Below are 27,295 nucleotides of genomic sequence, written 5' to 3' on the forward strand. Positions count from 1 at the left end.
GCTTCCTCTTAGGTGGAAATCAAGAAATGTGGTCAAAAACAGTTGCCCAGCCTTTCCAACTCTGGGCTTTCTTTTTAATTTTCCCTGTTGATTCAAATTTTGCATTATAGAATACAGATCAATTACATGAACATTAGTTCTCACCAATGATCAGTTCAATATGATTATGGTAAGTTATTAGTTGCTTTTGATACTCTGAACTTCCTTGTGTGATTGGTTTTTGTCTGCCATTTATGACTGTGGTTGGTTTTGTCTGCCATTTACAACTCCATTCTTTAGATGCCCAGGAGACAGAAGCTTATCAAATTTAATTAAGATGTTTAACATGTAGAATGAAAATGAAGTTGGGCCTAGAATTTTGTTTTTTATCTTAGTACATGAATATTAAGTCCAAGGCATAGGGTTTGAAGAGTCCTTAACCATATCATGGGACTGTAGATAAAGGAGAGTGAGACCTCATTCATACTAACACACTTCACAGATTTATAAGAGACTGAAAGATATCACCACTTTTCAACTACCTTGAAAAATTTCTAAATAAATAAGTAAGTAAGTTTAGGTTAAACCAGAAGCTCCGTGTGTCATATATTGATTTCCTCTTTCAGAAGGGAAGTTCAAGTTTAATTTTGTTCAGTACATGTTAGAGTAGTGGGAAGGACATAGCGTTATTTCCTCTCTTGTTAAAGTTCTTGCTGAGTTGTCTGGGTGGGCTTAATTTAAAACAGCTGAAGTCAATGAGCAGAAATAGAAATGGCACTGGTAAGAGGAACTGTACCTTTACATTAAAGAAAGAGTTCAGAAACCAAAAAAAGAGAAAGAAATGCCTGCTAGAATTTCAGATGGTACAGAGTAGGATCATGTCCTTTCCAAAAGGCAGCTATGAAGGGAGACCAGTGAGCACAATTTAAAATGCCTACCTATCTAATGCTCTGAGGCAAACATAACTCTTTAACTAGGTCCATAGTGCATTAATCACATTACAAACCCATGAGAAGTTTTATTGATGAAGAGGTACAACCTTACTTTGACTTCCTGTTAACACAGGGAAGACTGATTAGTCCAATTTATTGCAGAAATTCTTAAGAACTATGCTAAATTAAACCAGTGTGTGATATTGACTCTTCAATATCCAACAGCTCCCTGGCAATTGGATATTCAGTGTTGACCCAAGTTTAAATATTCCTCAATAATTAGTTCTCTATTTGGACCTCATAGAATCTGGCAACAGTATAATTATTTTCTCTAAAGTAACCTGTCTTTTCACATAGTCTGTTTTCCCCACAATTTCAACTCTCTATATATATGTTGTCAGAAATTGCAGTGAAGCAATCTTCATGTCTAAATTAATTTATATGGAAAATTGTAAACACTGTCCCATATAGCCTTCAGTAGTCTAGTTTTATAGATGTTGATGACGATGAAAACCATAATTAAGCCTTCCTTTACAAATCTTATGATGAAGTGAATAGATTTCCTAGTGATTATACATTGTCTTCAATCATCAAAAGATTCTTTGCCTCACATTAAAAAGGCTGTAATTGTCCTTCAAAAACAATGTCTAGGGGAGCCTGGGTGGCTCAGTCATTAAGCGTCTGCCTTGGCTCAGGTCATGATCCCAGGGTCCTGGGATTGAGCCCCGCATCGGGCTCCCTGCTCTGCGGAAAGTCTGCGTCTCCCTCTCCCATTCCCCCTGCTTGTGTTCCCTCTCTCACTGTGTCTCTCTCTGTCAAATAAATAAATAAATAATCTTTAAAAAAATAAATAAAAATAAAAACAATGTCTAATTTATTAAGAATTATTATTAGGAGCAGGCAGAGAAGGACAGAGGGTCTATAGTTCCATAAATTTGTAAGTAGTAAATTACCAATTACTTTCGGCTTATAACTGCCAGACATTTCCCTTAAAAAGGGAAAAATGAGCTTTGTCACTATAGCACCTACCACCGTAATAGCTAAATAAGTTAATGTATAATTAAGGAATGTGCAGTGGAGAGAAACTGACCTGAGATGTATTCAGAAACTAGCAAGAATTGAGGACTATTAATATCTGGATGTAAACTGTTGCATTATGAGATGATCAATAAAAAGTATTTGGAAAAAGGCATTCATTAGTTCAATCAACATTATGGAAAATCTAATATGCGAAAGGAGTCATAAAGCATAAGAGATGGGTGTGTCGGATTGTCGAGGGAATGTTTTTCATTTATCTAATGATACATAACATACCACTCAAAATTTGAGGGGAGGGGGTTAAAACAACAACAGTCATTTATTTGCTTACTCTTCCATAATTTTGGCAGGACCTGGGGACAACTCATCTCTGCTCCATGTGACTCAATCGGGATTGGAAGATCCACTCCCAATATGGCTTACTCATATGGACAGCAAGTTGAGGCTGATTGTCTCCTAGGTGCTCAGTGGAGTTGTTGACCAGACTCAATTCTCCTCCATGTTGCCTTTCCAGAAGCCTAGGTTGGGCTTCTCACCACACACCAACAGAGTTCTGAAAGGAAGAAGGTGAATGCCAATGTGCAAATGCTTATTAAGTCTTGGCTCACTTCATGCTTAATAATATCCTATTGGCCAACTCTAGTCACATGACCAAGCCCAGAGTCAATGTGGGAAAAAATAATGCAAAGAGCCTGGTTCACTGGAGGCCAAAGTACCAGCCTACCATGGAAAAGTGGCTGGAGAGTTATAATACAAAGAACATACCTTGTTCTGCTTCAAAGAGCTCACAGAGAAGAAACATTTTGAATACTATTAATGTTTTACTGCATATTGCAATGGGTAGATGTGAGGGACGATCTTTTACTCAGGACAATTGTTTGCTTATGGTATTATATTATAGATAGGATAAATGAAAAATCAGAAAAGCATGACCATGAGCCCAGTGACCACAAGATGGTTCCAACTAAGGCTGAGGCCCAAGGGGAGGACATTTTGCATCATGATACAGACCTGTTTTCTTGCCCTCCATTCTTCAATCGAGTCAATCTAGGGACGTGTTTTAACTGATCCAGGCTGTTTTATTACTATACTTGTCTGAATAACGAAGCATTATAGTAACTTGTGGTATATCCTTAGGCAAATCCCTCACCATGCTGTTTCCTCATTTCTCAAACAAGGGAGTCAAATTAGGTGTTTTCTACAGTTCCTTCTAAGTGTTATATTTTACTATATAACAATATAGTTGGTAACATTATATCCTATTGTATCAATAATGAGAAATGTGTTCTTTTCCTGACAAGCACATTCCTTTAACTAGTCAGTAAAGTTTATTGAGAACTAACTGGTGAATCTGGACTTCTCTGGGCCCATCTGTTTGCTCCCTAACAGGCTCTAACTATGGAAACTGGAGTAGCATGAGTTAGGACTGGCTTTTGGCTTTGCAGGGGCCAGCAGTTTCTCTATTGAGAACTAGGTGCCTTCTTGGATCAAAAGGTTAATTTCTGCATTACTTATCATCCTGGGTTGCTAAGAAGATAAGGGACATGAAAGTATTTAGCTTTGATTAGGGATTGAGGTTTTTTCTCACTCTGACCATACTCTACTAGGTTCTGACAGTTTTGCATCAGTCTTTGGGAAAAAATAGAGGAATTCACTCTCAGGTATCTGCTAACCTCTAGAGTACTAGCCCTGCCCACACCAAGGGAGGTCCCACTTTTTCAGCTTTTCTGTTGCTAAATCTGTGACCCTTTTAATGAAACCCAAGGGACTGTACACGAGGCAGAAAAGCAAGACATTTTTAAGAAGCAATTTAATATTTCTCTTCCTGATATTGTGCTTTTTTCCCTTTGCCTTCTTAGAATCCAAGAACTTTAAGAAGCTTGCCTTTTTTTTTTTTCTTTTCTTTTTTTAGTTTCACTTTCGAGATTGCAGCAGATCTGCCATGCCTCCCTGGTGAGAACGACTGAATTTGGACTAATGAAAAAAGGAATGGTCAGCTGTTATCAGAGTAAATGAAGGTACATCTTTAAAATTATTACTGGGATAGGATCTCTCATGTTGGCTAGAACTGGGACTGCACGTTGGTTTTAGTATTCTTTGGTCTTTCTTTGGTGTGGTGCTTGAAATCTAGTCAGAATCAACAAGGAGAATGGAAGAAAAGAGAGATGATAGAGGTGTGGGGAGAAGTGTATCATAACTCAGTGTACATGTAATAGCAAGAATTTATAATTAACATAATAAAATCCTTTAGACAGTAATTAATTTTTTTTTTCTTTGTGGATTTCTGGACCTGGAAAAGCACATTAGGAAATTTATGGAGATCATTTTGCAATAGCCTTTTTTTTAAAAAAAATCGTATATTTGGGGTGCTTGGGTGGCTCAGTTGGCTAAGCATTTGCCTTCAGCTCAGGTCATGATCCCAGGGTTCTGGGATCAAGCCCTGCTTGGGGCTCCCTGCTCAGTGGGAAGTCTGCTTTTCCCTCTGTCCCTCTGCCTCACCTCCCCAACCCCCTGCTCTTGTGTGCTTTCTCTCTCAAATAAATAAAAAAATAAAATCATATCTTTGTCTTAAAGTTCAGAGCCCTGTGAGCTTGTAAGAGTTTCTCTCCTTTTCTCAGTTGTGTTGACTGGAGAGGAGACGGAAGCTGGCGTTTTAGGATAATGCGCTTGAAAAGGAGAAAACACTTCAGGTGTTCCTGGGAGTACAAAAGTGGCTTCTTTGACCTCATAAAGGAAAGTGGAGGAAGGTGACAAGTAGAAAGGCATTTAGATGTATAGGAAGATCAGAAAGCAGCACTGGCAAATGCAGGCGCTTCAGATGAAATCTGAGTCAGCCTTGGGCTGTAGTAGCTCAGGAAGTTACCTCCCAGTTTCGCAATAGCATTGTGTGTTCGTGTTTGTCTGCAGTTAGGTGTTACCTGTATACATTCAGGGGGGAAAAAAAAGTATTGTGAAGTGCACAAACCAAACTGGAGAAGCCAACTAAATAGTGGTTAGCTCTAAGTAGCCTGGCTCCAGACTCCATGTCTTTATCATGATGCAATATTATCTCTCACTACAGACACATGTAATTCGATGTACCCTGAAAGGCCTTTCTAAAATTGCAAGGCCCACTGAGTCCTATTTTCCACCTTTTTATCTTTCTTTGCTTCTATTATGTCTCATACAATAGCAATTTTTTCCCTTCTGTTTCATCCTCTAACTGTATTTTCATTTGTTTCACTGAATCAAATTCCAGAATAACTTTTGCATACAATTTGCATAGTTATAAAGTTACCAAACCTTTGCATATTTCAAAATGCTTTCCCCCCTTATGGTGAGTTGTTCAGCCGGAAATGAAATTTAGGTTCAGTTTCCCCTGATCATTTTGGAAGCTCATCACTACTGTTTTCTAGTGGCTGATGTTGCTGATGAAAAGTTTTCTACCATTCAGGATCTTTTTCTTTTGGAAGTAATTGATCATATGTTCTCCTTTGAAGGTTTTAGGATTTTTTTTTTACTTGTGAATGGCCATAATTCCAAAGTTTCATAAGATTCTCTCTGTGGATTTTCATTTTTCACTCCTCCTGCCTACCATTTGGTGAGTCTTTTCCATGTGATGAATGTATTTTCAGATCTGGGAATGTCTTTCAGTCCTTTAGGGATATTCTTTGTGAATAGATTAGTCCTTTTCAGTAATTCTGATCTTTATCTATAGCCCTTCCAGAAGAGATAAATGTCACCCAGACAAGGAAGAGAATATATTGCAGGGACTGTAAGTGTGAGTTGGTAAATACAAGTAGAAGCATTTGTGGTACAGGGAAGAGAGGTTTGGGAGAATCTCAGAGAGGTGAGGTTTGGGGAGTTAGTTCCTGATTTCCAGAATGTATCATTTCCAGCTCCAAATTTTTCATGTACCTGAGCAATTTGGTGAGGGGCCTCATAGCTGGCCTGGGCTGTGATCTTTGTCATAGCCTATAAATATAAAAACTGTGTATAGCTTTAACAATACTTAGTGCCAGTATTATAAAGGCCATAAAATAATTAATAGAAACTGACTTTTCTTCTGTTTCTGAGAACTAGATTAGAATAAAAGTAAAACCACTATATTTTAAAAGCCGATTAGAACAATTACAAATACTCATACTAGTTCTATTTTCCTACAATTAATCCTCTAAAATGATGTTATTCTCTAAAACTTATCTGGAATTCTTCTTGTGACATGACTTTTAGAGCTTATGGAAAACCTAACTTATTTAAATATCATTTTTATTGATCCATCTGCATACACTGAAGATGTATCTGATTTTTTAAAATATCTGTAAGTGAAACTAGGTAATTGATCATACCAGAGACTATCACATTAGGTACATACCCCACCAAAATAAAGTTGTGACCATTTACGGAGGTAAGAGAGGTTTTCTTGAGCTGATTAACTGCCCATGGAAAGCTATTCATTCAACATGTGTTTATTCAATACTTGCTATGGTCCAGTCATTGTTCTAGACACAGGCAAAGCAGTACAGAGTAAAGACAACCATGTCCTCTACTATTATAACTTTATACTCTAGTCAGATGGAATAGTTAATTAAATAATAAGTAAAATTATTTCAGATAATTCCCATCAACCATCACGGAAAAAGCAATCTAGGAAAAGAATAACAAATAGAAGGATTTACGCTTCTGGGGCTCCTGGGTGGCTTAGTCATTAAGCGTCTGCCTTCGGCTCAGCTCATGATCCCAGGTGCTGGGATGGAGCCCCGCACTGGGCTCCTTGTTCGGCAGGAAGCCTGCTTCTCCCTCTCCCACTCCCCCTGCTTGTGTTCCCTCTCTCGCTGTGTCTCTCTCTCTGTCAAATACATAAAATCATTAAAAAAAAAAAAAGAAGGATTTACGCTTCTGAATTCAAGGTTTACTATAAGGCCACAGTAATCAAAACAATGTGGTGTTTGTGTAAGAACTGACAAATATTTCCATGTAAGAGAGTGCTGAGCCCAGATATAGACCCACACTTAAATCCACCCACACTTATTTGGTTTTTAAGAAGGTTACTGAAGCAATCCAGTGGGGGAAGGAAAAGGAAAAAAAAAAGTCTGACAAACTGGGTGTGCAACTGAAAAAAATGAACCTTGACTCTTTCTTCGCATCACACACAACATTTTATTAAAGAGAGATCACAGGCCTTAACCTAACACCTAAAACCACAATCTTTTCTTAAAAAAGCATAATTTGGGGGTAGGCAAAGTTTCTTAGACAGGACACAGAAAGCAGTAATATTAAAAAAAAGATAAATTAGACTTGATCATAATTATGAAGATATCATCATTCATTAAGAAAATGAGTAGGTAACCCACAAAATGGGAGAAAACACAAATATAAATCTGACAATGGACTGATACTTGTGTATATAAAAAATTCCTAAAATGCAATAATAAATAAGAAACAACCTAATTTTAAAAATGAGTGAAATCTTCAAATATACAAGGGAAAATATACAAATGGATAATAAGCATATAAAAATTGTTAAATATCATTAATCAGCCAAGAAATGAAAATTAAAAACCATAATGAGATATTACTACACACTCACCGGAAAGAGTGAAAAATAATAGTGCCAAATGTTGGTAAAGATGTTGGTGGGAGTGTAAAATGGCATAAACTTTACTAAAAGATCTGGCAGTTTCTTATAAAAGTAATTATACTCTACCTTACCAAATGCCCAACAATTTCAATCATGGGTAATTATCCCAAAGAAATCAAGTATATGTGTCCATAAAAACATGTACAAAGATGTTCATAGTAACTTCATTCATAATTGTGTAAATTTCACACAATCCATGTGTGTAATAATATCAGCATGGATAAAATATATTTATACAATGGCATACCATTTAGTTAAAAAAAATACTATTTAGTTAAAAAAAAAAAGACTACCCCAAAACAAACAACATGGATGAACTTCAAAAATATTTGAGTGAAATATCTCTTATTTAAGAGAGTGAATATGATCCCATTGATAGGAAGTTATAAATCACGCAACACTATAGTAGAAAAAAGTCAGAGCTATGACGGTCTCTGGGAAACAGGGATTAGAATGAACTGGAAGGCAATGGGGGAACTCTTTAGGGTTTAGGTTACACAGGTGCATACACGTGTCGAAAGTCAGAGAATGTACACTAAAGATTTGTGCATTTCGTTGTATGCAAATTTTATATCAAAAGAAAAACTCAACAAATACTGAACCGAAAGTAGCAATGCACACTCTTTTAGAGGGAAAGGTACCGATGTTGCAGTGTACTTTGGTGAACTGGTGGATAGAGGATGGATAGACGGGTAGATATATGATAGTGGAAGAGTGTTCACTGTAAAATTCTGTGAGTTGTGCTGTTGTTTAGGACTTTTCATTAAAAATGCTAGAAAAAAATAACTGTGGTAGAGCCATATTCTGTATGAATGGAAATGAGCAAATGCTGCTATAGGACAAGATGTGGATCAGTCTCACAAACATAATATGGAATTTAAAAAAGGCATACAATGATACACAGCACAGAATTCCATTAACATGTAATACAAAAGCAAGTAAACTTAATCTTTCTGTGTATGACATAATGAAGTGTTTGTCTGGGGAAGGAGGAGGTGGTGGCTGGGCAAGAGCATGAGGGAGGTTTCTGGGGGGCTCATTGTCCTCTATTTCCTGCTATGAGTGGTGAATGCACTGACATGCTCTTGATGAAAATTCAACAAGCTGTACATTCATGATTTGTATACTGTTCTGTATATATTTAAAATATAATTACTGGGGCGCCTGGGTGGCTCAGTCGTTAAGCGTCTGCCTTCGGCTCAGGTCATGATCCCAGGGTCCTGGAATCGAGCCCCGCATAGGGTTCCCTGCTCTGCAGGAAGCCTGCTTCTCCCTCTCCCACTCCCCCTGCTTGTGTTCCCTCTCTCGCTGTGTCTCTCTCTGTCAAATAAATAAAATCTTTAATATATATATATATAATTACTAATATTTAAAAAGTACATATATAATACAAATCCTGATACAAAAAGCTGAGCTTTTATCTAGAAATATAGAATAAAAAGATAAAAACGTGGAATATGAAAGGAAATTTTATTTTTTTAAAGATTTATTTATTTTAGAGAGAAATAGAGAGCAAGAGTGCAAGAGCAAGGGGCAGGGGAGGGGCAGAGAGAAAATCCTTAAGCAGACTCCCTGCTGAGGAGGGAGACTGACTCAGGGCTGGATCCTGGACCCTGAGATCATGTCCTGAGCTGAAACCAAGAGTTGGATGCATAACTGACTGAGCCACCCAGGTGCCCCTAAAAGGGAACTTTAAATACAAATAAGATCACATGAAGGGCCAATGTTTACCTAAAAGTGGTTTCAAAGGAGAGAACACAGGAAAAGAAAGAGGGGAAATGATCCAAATAGTAATAGAAAAAGAAAGCTAAAAATTTAAGGAAGACATGAGTCCTCAGACCGAAAATGCCTTAGGGTGTATATCTACATTTTAGAGGAAAGATTTAGCATGAAATATCCTTTTGAAATTTTACATTACCAAGGATAAAGAAAAAGACACTTCCAAAGAGAAAACAGAGAGTAAAATAAAGTTATATTTTATATAAAGGAAAGAAAACCAGATGGGCATGATTTCTTCTTAGCAACAATGGATACTAGAAGACAATGGAATAATGCCTTCATGACTTTGCAGAAAAAGTATTTTGAACCTCAAATAGCCTACACGCCAAAATCATATGACAAAAGAACAAAAACAAATACTCAAGAACTTAAAAGATAAAACCTCCTATAAGTATTTTGGGGAAAGAGGGGGAAGAGCTACTCAAGGAGACACTTTAGTCAAAAATATTTCAAGAAAGAAGTTACTGAAATCCATGATAGTGACATTAACCTGGGAATATGGTGGAATGGATTCCAAGATGATAACCAAATAGCAGGTGTTAGACATATCCCTCCAAACTAGTCATTTACCCAAGAGAATGATGAAGAAGGTAATTGATCTTGGTGTTACAGAAATGAAATCACATATTGTGCTTCTCTCAAAAAGGCACTGCATTAAACTGGGATGGAGGTGAAGGGTGAGGAGGGAGTTTGTATGCTCCATTTTTTACTTTTCTGTGCTATTTGAATTATTTCCATTTGATACATTGCTTGTATAATACATACTTGTATATCATAGAAGTTGTGAGTCAAAAGATCATACGTAGTCACATTGGTTATCTGTTTTGCAAGGAAAATACCAATGCCTGTGAAGGCCTATGTTACTAATGTCTCTTACTTGTTTACATTTCTTTTAGAGGGGAGAATCATGAACCAGAGTTTACCTTTTCATATCTACTTCTTTTTGGGACTGTTGCCCTTGTGGATACTGTGTACATCCTCTGCCAATAAATGTGTTGTTAGACATGAAGTAGCTGACTGCAGCCATCTGAAGTTGACTCAAGTGCCTGATGACCTTCCGGCAAACATAACAGTGTTGAATCTCACCCATAATCAGCTCCGAAGATTACCATTTGCCAATTTTACAAGATATAGCCAACTTACTATCTTGGATGGAGGATTTAACTGCATCTCAAAACTGGAGCCAGAATTGTGCCAAAAACTCCCCCTGTTGGAAATTTTGAACCTCCAACACAATGAGCTATCTCACCTTTCAGATCAAACTTTTGTCTTCTGCATGAATTTGGCTGAACTCCATCTAATGTCCAATTCAATCAAGAAAATTCAAAATAATCCCTTTCAAAACCTGAAGGTAAGATGAAAATGTTCATCTTCATATAAAAAATTAAAAATATGTTATCTCATGTTAAGTTTTCAAGTCACTTATGAATCTTTAGACTTTGTATCTAAATATCAAGGTGAAGAATAAGAAAACCAATCTTACCCCATTTATGTTTGAAAATGTTTTCAAAAGGGAAAATAGCATCTTAAACCAATTTCAGTCGTAATTTTTTTTTTAAAGATTTTATTTATTTATTTGACAGAGACACAGTGAGAGAGGGAACACAAGCAAGCAGGGGGAGTGGAAAAAGGAGAAGCAGGCTTCCCGCTGAGCGGGGAGCCCGATGTGGGGCTCGATCCCAGTGTCCTGGGATCATGACCTGAGCCGAAGGCAGATGCTTAACGACTGAGCCACTCAGGCGCCCCCTTCAGTCTTAATTGTTAAAGAACTTTGCCTCTCTTGCTCCCTCCCATTAAAAATTTAACTTAGATACAAGAGGTAGAGATCAAAGAAGAATCTGATCTGTGATAACCAAAGAAGAATCAGAATATACCACGAGGAACACAGCAAATAAAACTCTGAGTGCTGCTGATTTAGTACCTGAAGTAATAACAAAAAATGCCATATCCAAATTCTGACTTAAATGAAGTTAACAAATTGATGAATGATAAAGCAAATTGTTCAATTAAAAATTATGTACTCTTGGGGCGCCTGGGTGACTCAGTCATTAAGCATCTGCCTTCGACTCAGATGATCCCAGGTCCTGGGATCGAGCCCCGCATCCGAGCTCCCTGCTCCGCGGGAATCCAGCTTCTCCCTCTCACACTCCTTCTGCTGTGTTCCCTCTCTCGCTGTGTCTCTCTCTGTCAAATAAATAAATAAAATCTTTAAAAAAAAACAACTACGTACTCTTGATTTAAGAACTCTCTTTACAAGATTGCTTTTCCAACGGCCACCATCTTTTTTTTCAGTGCTTTGCTTGAATTTTGCATGTGTGAAAATGTATGTTATTGTCTCTCAATCTGAGACAATTATTAAGTACTTTTCTTAAACCAAAGCCATTTTTAAAACTCTGTTTTCTTCATTTTATGGACCTAGAAAAAATTTGGCATTCTTTGACCTCATGTGCCAAGAATAGTGTACAAACTTAAATATGCTTTAAAACATTTATAAAATGATTTGCTTGCTAGTGATTTGAAAATTCTTTCTTGTGCCTCCTTAGATTCTGAAGTGGACGAAATGTCTTTGGACACAAAGACCTCAAAATCTGGTTAGAGTAATCCTTGGCAAAATGTTCTTTTATTTTTAAAACATAAATAAAAGTCTTACTCTCTTTGAACACATTGCATAAGATTCTGGCCTAATATATATCAGCTTGTCATTACCTTTTACCCGAGTGGAAGTCTGTGTGTTAAAAAGTAGCACTAGGGTGGTAAAATGTCCCACGAAACAAACAAAAATGAATATTCTGCACTAGTCATGATGCAGAATTTACCTAAGTGTCAGTCTTTCTCAATATAAAAACTCTTTTTAGGATTTCATGGACAGCAAAGTTCTACTCATACTTCTTTAAGAAGAAAATTTGTTCTTCTTTTTTTCTGTTGTTTAGTTTCAAGGCTGATGATGCATGACACTCTATGTTTGTTAAGCCACATGAATATTCCTCACATCATAAAGAAATGCTTATTATAAATAAATGCTTATTTTTTAAGATTTTATTTATTTTTGTGAGAGAGAGCGTGAGTGCACAAGTGGGGGTTGGGGGGGCAGACTGAGAAGAAGACTCCCTGCTGAACAGGGAGCCCAATGCAGGCCTTGATCCCAGGACCCTGAGATCATGACCCGAGCTGAAGGCAGATGCTTAAGCAACTGAGCCACCCAGGTACCCCTAAATAAATGCTTATTATGAATACTCCTTATATCATGAATAAATGAGCTTAAGTCCTTTTGTTTTGGTAAGAGAAATAAAATGATTCTTTTTTAAATGAATCTTGAAATAAGAAACAAAACGCTTGCAATAATGGTATTTTCAATCACACAAAGATTTTTTTATTACTCCTACTATAAGTTTTCTAGAATAGTAGAGAGGTAACTTTTTGCTGTTATTTCTGAGTTATTTCCAAGATTCAAGTACATTTAAAGGAACTATTTTTGGAGGCAAGACTAACGTACATCTTTTTTCTTTCTCAGAATTTAATCAAATTAGATCTATCTCATAATGGTTTATCATCTACTAAATTAGGAAGTCAGCTCCAACTGGAAAATCTCCAAGAGCTTCTGTTATCAAATAATAAAATTAATGTACTGAGACCTGAAGAACTTGATTTCCTTGGTAATTCTTCTTTAAAAAAATTAGAGTTGTCATCAAATCCAATTAAAGAGGTAAGAAGTAAGGTAAAATTATTTTGTGTTCTACCTTTAAGTGTGGGCAGTCCCTAACTGTGTCACATGGATAAGAATCTAAAGATTCCTAGAGAAAGGGGTGATAACGTTTGCCACATCTTCCAGAAATCCTTCATACTTCCTGCTTGGGGACACTGATGTCATCCTCACAGAAAGAGAGAGTCCGGTAGCAGTAAGGAGCTGAGGCTCTGCTGCCTAATAGAAGTGGGTTAAAATCCCTGTTCCAATTACAGTCTAGTACTTGGACCTTGGGGAACCTACTTAACCTCTCTGGGTCTTACTTTCCTCACTTGTAAAGTGGAAACAATACTATTTACCCCATAAAATCTCTGAAAGAATTAAAATAGCGTGATAGTTAAGAGGATGGGCTTTAGAGTTGGGTTAGCTAGCTCTGCATCCGGGCTTTCTCTCCTAATGATTGTGTAATCAGGCAAATTATTCAAATTCTTCATGCTCCAGTTCCCCAGCTGTAAAATTGGTAAAATAATAACTATGTCATAGGCTGTATGGTAAAGAATTTAGCAGTGTCTGGCATGTAAGTGCTCCATAAATGATAACTAGCATTAAAATATAAAAATCCTCCTATAATGGGATCTACCTAACTAACCTTCTCTTTGGATCCATGAGAGTCAATTCATTAACTACTTTCATATACAGATATGTCTGTATTTTATTCCTTTACAGGCTGAGAATAAGAATATTGGAAATCATAAACGAAGTCAGATTTTTAAAAGCTGTATTCATTTTCAGAATAAAAATAGACTGTGTATTGGTCCTGAGATAATAAAATATAAACAAACAACAAATGAACATTTTACTCAATACTCGGGCTAAGTTTTGAACAGCATTTTTAAAATTTAGAACATTTGTTGTAGAAGTCTTATAAAATATGTAAGTAGTCGGGGGGGAGGGGATAAAAATCATCCCAAAGCCCATATTCCAGAGACAGCCAGTATTAGCATTTGGGTATTTTTAGCTCCAGCTTTTCTCCAAGTGATAATAAGAAAAAACAACAGCAGGTGGAATTCAGAGTACAAATTCAAAATACACTGTGTGTCAGACACTGTGATAAGTTCTATATACATATATGTTTTTAAAAAAATTTTTTTACCTAGTCCTGTAACTAAATTATTCTTATCATCATTTTACACGAGGGTAAATTGAGATAAGGAAGGATTGAGGAACTTGCCCAAGGTCTCACAAGGGGTTATCTGGTGACAGAACTGGGTTTCTGGCAGTGTCAGATCAGAGCCCATGCTCTCCACAGCTGTTCCGTATTGCCTCCCTCCGGCGACAGCGTATCCTGCCATTTAAAAGTAATATCATGGGCGCCTGGGTGGCTCAGTCGGTTAAGCGACTGCCTTCGGCTCAGGTCATGATCCTGGAGTCCCTGGATCGAGTCCCACATCGGGCTCCCTGCTCGGCGGGGGGTCTGCTTCTCCCTCTGACCCTCCCGACCCTCCCCCCTCTCATGCTCTCTCTCTCTCAGTCTCTCTCTCTCAAATAAATAAATAAAAATCTGGGGCGCCTGGGTGGCTCAGTCGGTTAAGCGACTGCCTCCGGCTCAGGTCATGATCCCGGAGTCCCGGGATCGAGTCCCGCATCGGGCTCCCTGCTCGGCGGGGAGCCTGCTTCTCCCTCTGACCCTCACCCCTCTCATGTGCTCTCTCTCTCTCTCATTCTGTCTCAAATAAATAAATAAAATCTTTAAAAAAAAAAAAATAAATAAATAAATAAAAGTAATATCATATGGAATATGACTCAGCCATCAGAAAGGCTGAATACCCAACTTGTGCATCAACATGGATGGGACTGGAGGAGATGATGCTAAGTGAAAGAAGTCAAGCAGAGAAAGTCGGTTATCATACCGTTTCCCTTATTTGCGGAACATAACGAATAGCATGGAGGACATTAGGAGAAGGAAGGGAAAAATGAAGGGGGCAGAAATCGGAGGGGGAGATGAACCATGAGAGACTATGGACTCCAGGAAACAAACTGAGGGTTCTAGAGGGGAGAGGGGGGGGCATTGGTTAGCCTGGTGATGGGTGTTAAGGAGGGCACGCACTGCATGAAGCACTGGGTGTTATATGCAAAGAATCATGGAACACTACATCAAAAACTAATGATGTAATGAAGGGGACTGACATAATAAAAAAGTAATATCATATCATGAACATTCTCCATATCAGTAAGAATTATTCAAAAACTCAATTTTGATTACTGTAAAATAGTGCTGTCATGTAAGTTCATCCTAATTAATTTAACAATCTTCTGCTTCGTAGTCCAATTCCCTTTACTTACAGTGAAGTGCACTTTCTTCCCCATTTTTGCCTTTTCTTCCATTAGCCTTCACATCTCACTAAATGGCACGCAGTAGGAGTCGGAGCCTTTGCTCTCCTGGTGTTGAACCACCACCCAGGACTGGCTACTGCCCTCTGTATTCCTTCCCTCCTGCTGCCTCTGTTCTCTCATTCTGGCGCTGAACCCCACCCAAGGCTTCTGGTGAGGGAGTGGGGTCAGAGCAGAAGGGATCTGGAAGCACTATCATGAAATAAAGTCAGGAGAAAAAACTGTAGTGGAAAGACAAAGAGCAAGGCTGGAGCTCAGAGTCACAGAAGGGCAAGTGGGAGTCATTGTTTCATAATACAATCCACCCTTTCATTTCATGTGTTCATTGAGAACTGCGGTCATCAAGACAAACAGGATCTGCCCCAGTGGTGACTTTACAAATACCTTATTAATTACAGTTATACTCAGATCAAGGAAAAGCACCAGGCACCTAACCTAGACTGGGAGGTCAGGGAAGGCCCCCTGACGAGGAGACCCTTAAATGCTTGGTGGAAGGTAGTCAGAGGCCCGGAAGGGTAAGGGGTTGGAACAGGAGGGGGGTGTTGCAGGCACAGAGTAAGGAGCGGTGCAGTGGAGGTGTGGGGAAGAAATGCAGAGAAGATGGTGAAGGGGAATGGGACTGAGTAAAGAATTGTTTAAGCTTTTCAAGAGTCATGCAGATGCCACTGTATTTTGGTTATTAACCTCCTTTCCCCCCCAACTTTAGTTCTCTCCAGGGTGTTTTCATGCAATTGGAAAATTATTTGGCCTCTCTCTGAACAATGCTCAACTGACCCCCAGCCTCACAGAGAAGCTCTGTTTGGAACTGTCAAACACAAGCATTCAGAATCTATCCCTGAGCAACACCCAGCTGTACAGAACAAGCAATATGACTTTCATTGGATTGAAGCACACAAATCTCACCATGCTCGATCTTTCCCACAACAACTTAAATGTTATTGAGAATAATTCCTTTGCTTGGCTTCCACATCTAGAATATTTCTTCCTGGAGTATAATAACATAGAGCATTTGTTTTCTCGCTCCTTTTATGGGCTTCTCAATGTGAGATACCTGGATTTGCGACGCTCTTTTTCTAAACAAAGCATTTCCCTTGCTTTGCATCCCAAGATTGATGATTTTTCCTTTCAGTGGCTAAAATGTTTGGAGTATCTTAACATGGAAGACAACAACTTTCCAGGCATAAAAAGCAATATGTTCACGGGATTGATAAAGCTGAAACACTTAAGTCTCTCCAACTCCTTCGCAAGTTTGCGAACTTTAACCAATGAAACATTTTTGTCCCTTGCTCAGTCTCCTTTAGTCACACTCAATCTAACCAAAAACAAAATCTCAAAAATAGAGAGTGGTGCTTTTTCTTGGTTGGGCCACCTACAGGTACTCGACCTTGGCCTTAATGAAATCGGGCAAGAACTCACGGGCCAAGAATGGAGAGGTCTAGAAAATATTGTTGAAATCTACCTTTCCTACAACAAATACCTACAACTGACTAGCAGCTCTTTTGTCTTGGTTCCAAGCCTCCGACGACTGATGCTCCGAAGAGTGGCCCTTAGAAATGTGGACAGCTCCCCTTCACCTTTTCATCCTCTTCAAAACTTGACTATTCTGGATCTAAGCAACAACAATATAGCCAACATAAATGCTGAACTGTTGGAGGGTCTTGAGAAACTAGAAATTCTGGATTTGCAGCATAACAACTTAGCAAGGCTATGGAAACATGCAAACCCCGGTGGTCCTGTTCATTTTCTAAAGGGTCTTTCTCACCTCCACATTCTTAATTTAGAGTCTAATGGCTTTGATGAGATCCCAGCAGAAGTATTCAAGGACTTACTTGAATTAAAAAGCATTGATTTAGGATTGAATAATTTAAATATATTTCCACCATCTGTCTTTGATGGTCAGGCATCTCTAAAGTCATTGAACCTTCAGAAGAATCTCATAACGTCAGTTGAGAAGAATGTTTTTGGGCCAGCCTTCAGGAACCTGAGTAATTTAGATATGAGCTTTAATCCATTTGATTGTACCTGTGAAAGTATTGCCTGGTTTGTTAATTGGATTAACAGGACCCATACCAACATCTCTGAGCTATCAAGCCATTACCTCTGCAATACTCCACCTCAATATCATGGTTTCCCCGTGATGCTTTTTGATATATCACCCTGCAAAGACAGTGCCCCCTTTAAACTCTTTTTCATAATAAATACCAGTGTCTCACTGATTTTTATCGTTATCGTACTGCTTATCCATTTTGAAGGCTGGAGGATATCTTTTTACTGGAATGTTTTAGTGCATCGAATTCTTGGTTTCAAAGAAATAGACAGACAGCCAGAGCAGTTTGAATATGCAGCATATATAATTCATGCCTATAAAGATAAGGATTGGGTTTGGGAACACTTCTTTTCAATGGAAGAAAAAGATCAAACTCTCAAATTTTGTCTCGAAGAAAGGGACTTTGAGGCAGGTGTCCTTGAACTTGAATCAATTGTTAATAGCATCAAAAGGAGCAGAAAAACTATTTTTGTTGTAACACAGAATCTACTAAAAGATCCATTATGCAAAAGGTAGGTGAACATTGTGAAGTTTTAAGTGTGTACTTATTTTTTTGATTGAGCTTTTAAATATTACTTACATTATGACTCACAACTCAAAGAATTTTAAAAATAAATTTCTTAAAAAATAACTTGATTATTAGGGACAGATAAAAACAAATTTAAGGAGGATGTGAGAGCTTTTGTCTGTTAAAAACTGTATACTGGTATATAACATATTTCAATATTTTTTTTCCCCCTAGATTCAAGGTGCACCAAGCAGTTCAACAAGCTATTGAACAAAATCTGGATTCCATTATATTGATCTTTCTTGAGGAGATCCCAGATTATAAACTGAACCATGCACTCTGTTTGCGAAGAGGGATGTTTAAATCTCATTGCATCTTGAGCTGGCCAGTTCAGAAAGAACGGGTAAATGCCTTTCATCATAAATTGCAAGTAGCGCTTGGATCCAGAAATTCAGTACATTAAATTTATTTCAAGAATAAGGTAACAGAGGAGTAACTTTCCCAACTTAAAAAGTTTCATAGTCAATTTAGGCTTTATTTGAAAATAATGTAAATCTGTTTATTCATATTTAGAGAGTATTGTCCCATGATTCTATCTCTTCTATCTCTCTATTGCAGGCCTTTTATTACCAGCTGAGTTAATTGGACCCAAAATAAACATATAAGAATATCTTCTACGAATGAATATACAATTGGTTACTGAGGTCTATGACAACTTAAAAATTTTTAAAATATTCCTCATTTAAAGAAAAGTTAGAATTATAGGAAGGTTTCTGATAATTATATTTGGAGTTTTTTTAGATGCACTCATAGTAGAATAAGAGATAATTGTTTTAGTGGATACAATGCTATTTCAACTGTGAAAGAGTAAAATACATACCCCAATTTTTAAAAGCTTAGGTATAGTATTTTTTCAATTGGAAAGCTTTCATTTTAGTGGTGCCCGTCTCACTGTTGATTTTGTTAAGTGTTAAAGCCCATTTTAATATACAGATTCGTGGTCAGAAAACATTTGCAGTTCATTTTGATCACTTAGTAAAATAAATATTTTAGTAAATACTTACTTATATTTTCCTGATAATTGGGATTTCTGCTATAGGTGTTAGAAGAAACAATTCTCTTAAAAATATTACAAAAAAAAAAAAAAAAGATTACAGAAAGGCTTGCTTCCTGAAGATTAATTAGTAGATTGGCTTTGTGGAGATAAAATATTCTTTTCTCTTGGTCACACACTCAGGAGATGGCCCTGGTCAAATCATTTGGTCCCACTGGGATTCTTTGACTCCTGAGCTTGAAAATTATGGTGATAAACAAAATCTTAAATAATCCCATATAATTAATGATGACCATGGTATAGTGCCTTCACATGAAATATATTATGTCATAAAATTATATGCTATGTACATGTTAGTCCTCTTCTAGAAAGACTATTATTTTAAATTTTATTTTTGTCTTACAATGAAAAGTATCTAATTATTGGAAATAGACAAGAATAGCCTTTTAAAACACCTTTATAGTTCTGGTATTCAAATATAAGAGAGGGTTGAAATGATAAGCTGAGTTAATTTCTATATTAGAAGCACCTGTTTGCTAAATTTAGGGAGCATTTGAGGTATTGCATTTTGGAACTTTGATTTAAATAGTTCAGTATTCTCAGGGCTAAGCTCACAGAATCCTGAAGTAATATCCACTGTATTGCTGGTTCTGAAAGAGTCTCTCAACAATGTGAATGTGTGGAGGACTCATTTTCACTTTCCCATTATACATCATCCTTGCACACAAGACACTTGTTCTATAGCTTTTTTTGTTAAAGTGTGTTTTCTGCCTGTAAAATAATCTCATTTTATTTTGGCATCATAAGCTATAAATAAATAAATGAATGAATAAATAAAATTAAACTTTTATGATGCCAAAATAAAATTAACAATTACTATTTTTCTTGATGTGCTTTGTATGTTATCTATGTATCAATGGTCTCAATTTCATTAAAATATTTCTAAGTGAATTTTTCTTATGAATTAATGTTTCATCAGTTTGTGAAAAGGCTTTCATGCTCTTATTTATTTGCTTATAAGATAGTTGATCAAATGGCTACAACTTAAATTGAGTTCAAATGTCATTTTTTTAAAGTTGCTGAATAGATAGAAGATGCACAAGAGATGACCCATTTAACTGAATATAAGTCACGCTAATAAAAGGTGAGAGTCTTTTTTTTTTTTTTAAGATTTTATTTATTTATTTGAGAGAGAGAGAATGAGAGACAGAGAGCAGGAGAGGGAAGAGGGCAGAGGGAGAAGCAGACCCCCCACTGAGCAGGGAGCCCGATGTGGGACTCGATCCCGGGACTCCAGGATCATGACCTGAGCTGAAGGCAGTCGCTTAACCAACTGAGCCACCCAGGCGCCCCAGTGAGAGTCTTGACATGTGTTTGACCTACACAGGAAGAAACATCCTGAACTTCAGCAAGCTGTCCTTTATAATTGTTCTCAGGAGGAGTCCTCATCCCTGGGGTTCGAAACAAGGGAAGTGTAGAAAAGGATGTTTGTCTGACCTATTTAATTTCCAAGAGTGAAGTGACTTGCTTGAATGCTCTCAAGGTGCCATCATGTTTTCTGTTTACTCCATCTTCTTCCTGTTTTTCACTTTCAAAAACAAATTCCAGCTGAATCAACATTGAGTTTAAAATCAACCTGGGAATTTAGATTTTACCTAAAAATGGCATCTTTTTGACTGTAATAAGAAGTAAATGCTATCGTTAGCCTTTACGAGGGGGGTTTTGTTAGCGAGGAGGGGGGTTTTCAATGCCATTTATTTAACGATGTCTAATTATTCAAACGTCTACCTTAGGTTATTTGTAAAGGGAACTCAATAGTAACTGATGGTGGCCATTGGAAAATGTAAAGATGCTCAATATGAAGAGCTTAAAAAATATTTCTTGCAGTCTATAGAGGTAGAAAGCAGACTAGTGGCTGTCTGGACCTAGGGATGAGAATGGGGAGTAACTATAAGTGGTGCAAGAGATTTTGGGGTGATGAAAGTATTCTAAAATTGGAATGTGGTAATGATTGTACAACTCTGTAAGTTTTTTACTAAGAATCATTGAATCATTCTTAAAACAGGTGAATTTTGTGGTATATGAATTATATATTAATAAAGCTGTTAGAAAAATAGTATTCATGGAGCAGTGTGCCTTGCCCTGTGCTAAGCATGATGGGGCACAAAGGAGATGCGCTAAATTTTAGAAAATGGGGCAAGAAGAGTTAGGGTAGGAAGGGACTATCAAAGATGGACCCGAACAAAAGTCTCCATGGAAGAGGATCAGACCTTTCAAAGGTGGGTAGGATTTTGTTGAGTGCAGAGGCAGGTGGCAGAATGAACAGTAAGATGGAAGGAAGGAGGCATAAACTTGGTGTTGGTTGGTCACAGAGATGCTGCAGAGGATGGAACCATGTTGTAGAGAGCATGAGAGAGGAATTTAGGTTTAAGGAGTCAGGTGTTTTGAAATTATAACTTTATGGGTTTCAGTTGGCAAAACCAGAAATTATAATAAAATTCCTTCCTGTGATCTACGACTTAGATTTCTGTGACAACTAGGTGAATAGAGGATGTAACTTCTAATTTGACAGTACAAATATCCAGGCATACTCCCACATCACAGAAGGAGACTTAACACACTAATTTTTTCCTATAAACATGGAAATCTATATTAAAGTAACCAAAAGAGGCCAATTAATTGGTCATTAGTTGCTAATTACACTAGGTGATATATTAGCCATTTTTAGCTCCTGCAAGTCCTTAGCCTTCTCCATCTTCCTGTGCAAGGGAGAAACTGGTTCTGTCATGTGACTTTCCCCCCACCCACTTCGTGAGCCATCTTGCATACATTGGGCAGGAGTCATGGGACTTTTCACTGATGGAACTTTTCTGGTTCTATGTGAGAATTGCTGGGTAGCCAGTTTTGAATTCTTAGCTCCCCTTTATCTTAAGTCAGTTCCCCAGGAAATAGACCCTGGGATGGAGAGGTACATGCAGCAGGTTTGGGGGTGTGCTCTGATTTATGAGGGAGTAATATCAACTGGATTGGGAAGAGGGAGAATGATGATCTGCGATGCAATTGCAGGTTGCAGCAGAGGCCCTAGCAGACCCTAGGAGACTCCACAGGTTTCACGCCCAAAAAGGGGACTGGACCACTCTACCCTCATCTCAGCCAATCCATATTGGATGTAGGTAGTCCCAGGGAGGAAGCATGCCCTTGAGCAAAAAGCTTTGCCAAAAACAATTCCAAAGGAGGAGCTCAGTTGGGAAGCATGAGGAGTGAACTCTCCGGGCAACTGGAAGAATAGGTGCCTGGGTCCTGAAGGTGAGATCTGAGCGGTTCCCAACAGCATCCACGACACCTTCCAAGGGATTTAAAAATTAAAATAGATATAGCTCAGTTGGTTTCTTTGAGCACTTCTGCAAGCTTCCAACCATTTTATTTTTTAAAAAATATAGTCTCTTCTAGACATTCTGGAAAACAAATGGCTTTATAGGAAGCCAACATTTAAAAAAAAAAAAATAAGGATGCTTTAACATTGTCAGTGTCTTCCAGTCAAAGAACAAGTTGGGTTTATTACTCACTGAACTGAAGGAGGATACACAGCATGGAGATCTGAGGGGGGGGGTCTCAGTAAGAAGGTATGTGAAAGGTTTGGGCTTTCCTCGGGTGATTTGGGGGGAGGGCATACAGAAGCAGAGTTTCCTTCTAGATTTCATGCTGTTAGAGGAGGGGGAAATTTTGTGATGCTGTTAGAGAGGGGGCACCTTTATCTCAATAAAGCTTGTCTGTAGAGAGAAGAGACTAGAACCCAGATGAAGTTGTACTTGGTAAAGAAGTAGCAGCTTAGCCAAGAGAGGAGTGTTTATGGCATTTTGAAGGTAGCACCATGACCTTATTTTTGTCTGTTCTTATACAAAATTAGGAAGTGGTCATGCTTTGTCTCATTTTATAGTGTCAGCGTTGCCTTGTCCGAGGTTGATATTCTGTGGGGATGTTTCTGTCCACCAAGAGGATAACATGGCCCAGCTGTGAGTGCTGGGCTGGTTCTGGATGTCAGGGGCTACTCTTTGCTTTTCTCAGCGGCTTTCAATGCAGGTATCTTTTTGGCTCCTGGAAGAAATACCGTTTCATCTTAGTGAGCACTTGGTTTCAAGTGCCAGAAACTCAACGTTGTTTAGGCAGAAAGGGAGAATGTTTGTGGTCTATAACCAAACGGGAAAAGGGCAGGGATATAACCAGCTGTCGAGGAGAACTAGAACAGGGACTCAAACACGACCACACCTCATCCCTACTCCTCTCTGTACGTTCGTTAATGCCCTTGGTTTGTACTGCTAGAAGGGGGGTGTGTGTGTGCACGGGATCTCTTAGGCTCCCAGTTCACGTCCACAATCCCAATTTCTAAAACCTCAGGAAAGCCCTCTGATTAGCCCAGTTTGGGTTATATGTCCATGCTGTGCCATGGCAGTGGGGTCCTGTGGTTGGCAGCACCCAGCAGAACCAGGTAGATAGAATGCTGTTTCCCAAAGAGGGGAGCTGGACAGACCCAGCGGTTCATGACCACCATTTGAGACCTGTAGAACTGGCCTACTAAATACGCTGGACTTGGTGAGGTGCAAAAAGGAAACTGTGTTATTCTTTCTTCCTCTCAAAGTTCTTTTTAAGAAAATTCTGCCATTTGGTTGAAACCTCAGGCTTGTCATGGAGCTTTTCAGACACTCTTAGAGAGTACAAAGCGTTGTCCAACCTCATTATCACAAACCTCTGGTCCAGTAGTAATAACAAACTCTTGCCCAATTAGGCTTCTCTACTTCCCCAGCTGGGGTCTGCTTCCATCTGCTGGAAGACCCCTTTGATCCCATTGAAGGGGGTGATGGTGTTGGCTTCTTGTCTCTCTGCTCACTCCACCTGCTCTCCCACTGGCTAACTGAGCACCTCTAGAATCTCAGGAGTTCAGAACACAGAGGAATGAAGGGACATCAAGGACAGAGACAGCTACACTTGACCGGTATGGGTATGATCTGGCCTCTGGGCCTTGGCAGCATAATTCTGGGTGGCTGGCTCTTTCTGTCATGGGATGCTTTTGTCACTTCTTCAGAGATGCAGAATCTTCCCTTGGAGCCTAACTCACAGGCGAGGCATGGCTGTGGTTAGCTACTCCCAGCACAGATTCTTCAGGTGACTTCCTGGCATCTAATAAAATGAATTCAAAACTTTCCATCACTCTGTCTCCACCCAATCTTTCAAACTTGTCTCCACTATAGCTGTATACATCTAAGGTGCTGATTGGTGTTCCTCACTGGTCTTCCAAGATAGCATCCCATAAAAGGGCCCCTGCCAAGTAAATGTGGGAAGCGCTGTATGCTATTCCTCCTTTCAGAAATACACAATGATCATCAGGGTATTACAAAGCTAAGATGTCCTGCTTTAAAGATAGGTATTTAACTTTTTATGATCAAGGCATTCCCTAAGCCAATTTGATCATAGAACCCTTCTCATCATTTGACTTGTTAACATCCTGCTTCCTGCATGTTCTGCATACCACACTTTTGCAAATCTAACCATAAATGTTAGACTAAAGTTTGTAGCAGTGGACATAGAAAGGAAACAAACACATTCCATTCTGTGAAAATATATGTTTACCATGCAGAAATTTTATTATGTTTCTGGGGGAGACCATGAACAATAGAGAATCGGGGATTCGGGATGCTCCAGAATTTCCTCTAACCTCCTCCAACTCTGCAGTAACTATTCCAAGAATATGTTGGTACTCCGTTAGCAATGGTCCAAGGAGTTCTAGCCCCCACTGAAAACCTTAGTTCACATTTGAAGTTGTGTGTGTGTGTGTGTGTGTGTGTGTGTGTGAGATGTTGCTCTTTCTTCTCTTGCTTCACTTCCAGCACACAGTAAATAGTCACAAAATATTTGCTAGTGAATGATTAAAGAACCAAGTGAATGAATACACCCCGAACTCGAGCCACCTGGAACTGCTTGTGGTTTTGCTCACATGCCTGGCTCTTTCACGTTTCCATCTCTACGTAAATGTGGTTCTGCTTTCACGGCTGTCCTACATCCTTTTCTTGGCAAAAGCATGCAGTTTCAAGGGTTAGGTCAGGCATCGGCTTCTCCGATAAGGAGACCTAACCCTCGGCCTAATCTGACTTAACCTTGAAACTTAGAGCCTTCCTAAACACACCTCCTCCCTGGGATGAGTTAGTTGGCTTTTATCCTGTGCCAAGCACTCTTGGATAGAAGAGCTCAATCTCTTAAACAGTGTGAGTGCCTGCAAAGAGTCTACAGAGGATGTAACCTTAAGACCCACTGTGGCCAGTGCAAGAATCTGTGCAAATCCTGGATAGAAGGGGCTTGGTGTCAGCCATGTGACTTTGGAGGGGGCTCTTGGGTCAGAGCCTTTTCTCTGCTCTACTTGTTTACAGAAGATAACCTTTCAGTGCAAGGGGATTTGAAGACCTGTTCTTCTGCTCTGGTTGTTTTGGTGTAAAGCAATCTTGACTGGAATAAACACTGGGTCAAGTGAGATCGTCCTTCCTCAGAGAAACCCTGTTACCTAAGCAGTGGTAAGAAACAGAGGGTCCCTCTAGACTTCCCTGATAACAGTTCCAACTTCCCAGCTTGGCCGCTTAGTGATTCTGCAGCTTCTGATGTAACCTCTCTCTAGTGGCTCATCTGGCATTTTCTGGCCTTAAAGTGTGTGTGTTCCCAATACCAAACCTACCCCAGAGGAGAGTGGAACAGGCAGAACTACCCCCCACCCTCACCCCCACACTCATTAAGAAACATCTGGCGATTTCTGAACACAAGAGGAGGTGCTTAAGGGATGGTCTAGGGGTGGGAAGCTGGAGGTTCTGTTAATCTTGGCACGGTATGTTTTGAACATCATATCTTTGAACAAATTCCAAGGGGTGCCATTGGGTCCACTTCAAACTTTAAGGACAGATTTGCCTATCACATAGTACATCCTCCCTGTTCCTTCTATCTCTCTTGTTTCTCTTATCTGCTTTTGCTATTCTTTTCCCTCCTCTCTGTTCTACACCTGGTGTGGAGGCATGCTTAGGAGAAAAACACAAATCATATTAATTTAAAAAATCCCTCAGAGGAAAATATTATTGTACCCTTGATCTATCCTTTTAGGACCATACTCTACTGCAGAGTGGCTAAGCTGCTTGGGCAGTATTACTCTTGAACTTGTAAACACCAGAATGCTTTCTTCTGGGCAGAAGGGTAGGGGAAAGGGTCATTGGGTCTTCATGGGGCAAAGGCTTTTTTCCAAGCCCAGGTATCACTTCTCAGCTTGGCTGTACTTGGAGAAAATTATACTTGTGGATGTTATCAAACAACACCAAAACACAAGGGAATCCCCTATCTAAGATGTGGCCGAGTGAAATATCTCGCATATACTTTGCAGATTTAAAAATATATGTATATCTATTCAAGTCCTTAGCCCATTTTTTTTCCTTAACCCATTCTTAAATCAAGTTATTAGGTTTTTGCATGTGTGTGTGGGGGGGGGGGGTTGGTTTGTTGTGTTTTGTTTTGTTTTGTTTTGCTGTTGAGTTACAGGAGTTCCCCTAAAGTTTCTAGAACCAGTTTTGACGTGTGGTGGTGGTGATAGTTTTCCTGCCCTACTAAGCAGTTCTCCAACACCAGCTGGGTGTCCTACAATTCAACTCACTTCCAACACTGTCTCCTGGGAGGTACGGTCAGATCCCATAGTTTAAGGGCTCAGTCCTGCAAGACTGTTTTCCCCACCCCTCTACTTCAGAAACCAGTCACAAGTCCAGGGTGTCCCCAGTGCTTCTGACAGACCAGCTACAGATCAATGACCCCCTTCTCGGGTTTGACCCCTTATTGAGTACTATGGAATGTGCTATGATTATAAAGCAGGATAACCCTTATTTCTCCTTCGCTGATGATTAGTTGAGGGATGGACTTTTAATCTAGTTCTAGCGAATGAGACTCAATTGGTCAGTTTGAGAAGCTTCTGGAAAGTATTTTGTTCCTTAATGAGAGGGAGAATGAAGGAGTGGGCTGTACCTTCTTTTTGCTTTGAGGGAAAGATGGTTGGTGCTCAGGGTGCCATCTTGGGACCACCAGGAAACAGGCCATACATAAAACACTGTGACAATGTGTGAACAAAAAAGAAAAAAAAAGATTTGGCATCTCTGATGATGTTGGCAATTTAGGGCACCATTCTCAGAACCAGTTTATTGTGGGCTTCTTGCTCTGTGAGTGCTTGAGCCACGGTTGATGAGATGCACCTTA

At 38.9% G+C, this 27,295-nt stretch overlaps 1 protein-coding gene across 4 annotated transcripts; it reads left to right on the forward strand.

Moving 5' to 3' along the window:
• Nucleotides 1-3,688: 3,688 nt before the first annotated feature.
• TLR3 (toll like receptor 3) lies at nucleotides 3,689-26,432 on the forward strand. Of its 4 annotated transcripts, XR_014141091.1 has the most exons (8): nucleotides 3,689-3,967; nucleotides 10,245-10,699; nucleotides 11,892-11,939; nucleotides 12,860-13,051; nucleotides 16,128-17,980; nucleotides 18,211-18,379; nucleotides 20,107-20,174; nucleotides 20,467-26,432. XR_014141091.1 is itself a non-coding variant. In XM_081807832.1 (7 exons), exons 2-7 carry the CDS (start codon nucleotides 10,256-10,258, stop codon nucleotides 20,430-20,432), a joined length of 2,721 nt encoding a protein of 906 aa, XP_081663958.1. In that variant the 5' UTR covers nucleotides 3,689-3,967; nucleotides 10,245-10,255; the 3' UTR covers nucleotides 20,433-26,432. The 4 variants fall into 4 exon arrangements, 3 of the variants coding, with proteins under 3 accessions (XP_081663958.1, XP_081663950.1, XP_030893242.2); XM_081807832.1 differs by lacking the exon at nucleotides 20,107-20,174 and having other exon boundaries at nucleotides 20,418-26,432; XM_081807824.1 differs by lacking the exons at nucleotides 20,107-20,174; nucleotides 20,467-26,432 and having other exon boundaries at nucleotides 3,690-3,967; nucleotides 18,211-19,986.
• The last annotated feature ends 863 nt before the right edge of the window (nucleotides 26,433-27,295 follow it).

Source organism: Leptonychotes weddellii, chromosome 2 (genome assembly GCF_054177405.1).
Source record: "Leptonychotes weddellii isolate Sample4059 chromosome 2, ASM5417740v2, whole genome shotgun sequence".
NCBI classification, from domain to species: domain Eukaryota; kingdom Metazoa; phylum Chordata; class Mammalia; order Carnivora; family Phocidae; genus Leptonychotes; species Leptonychotes weddellii.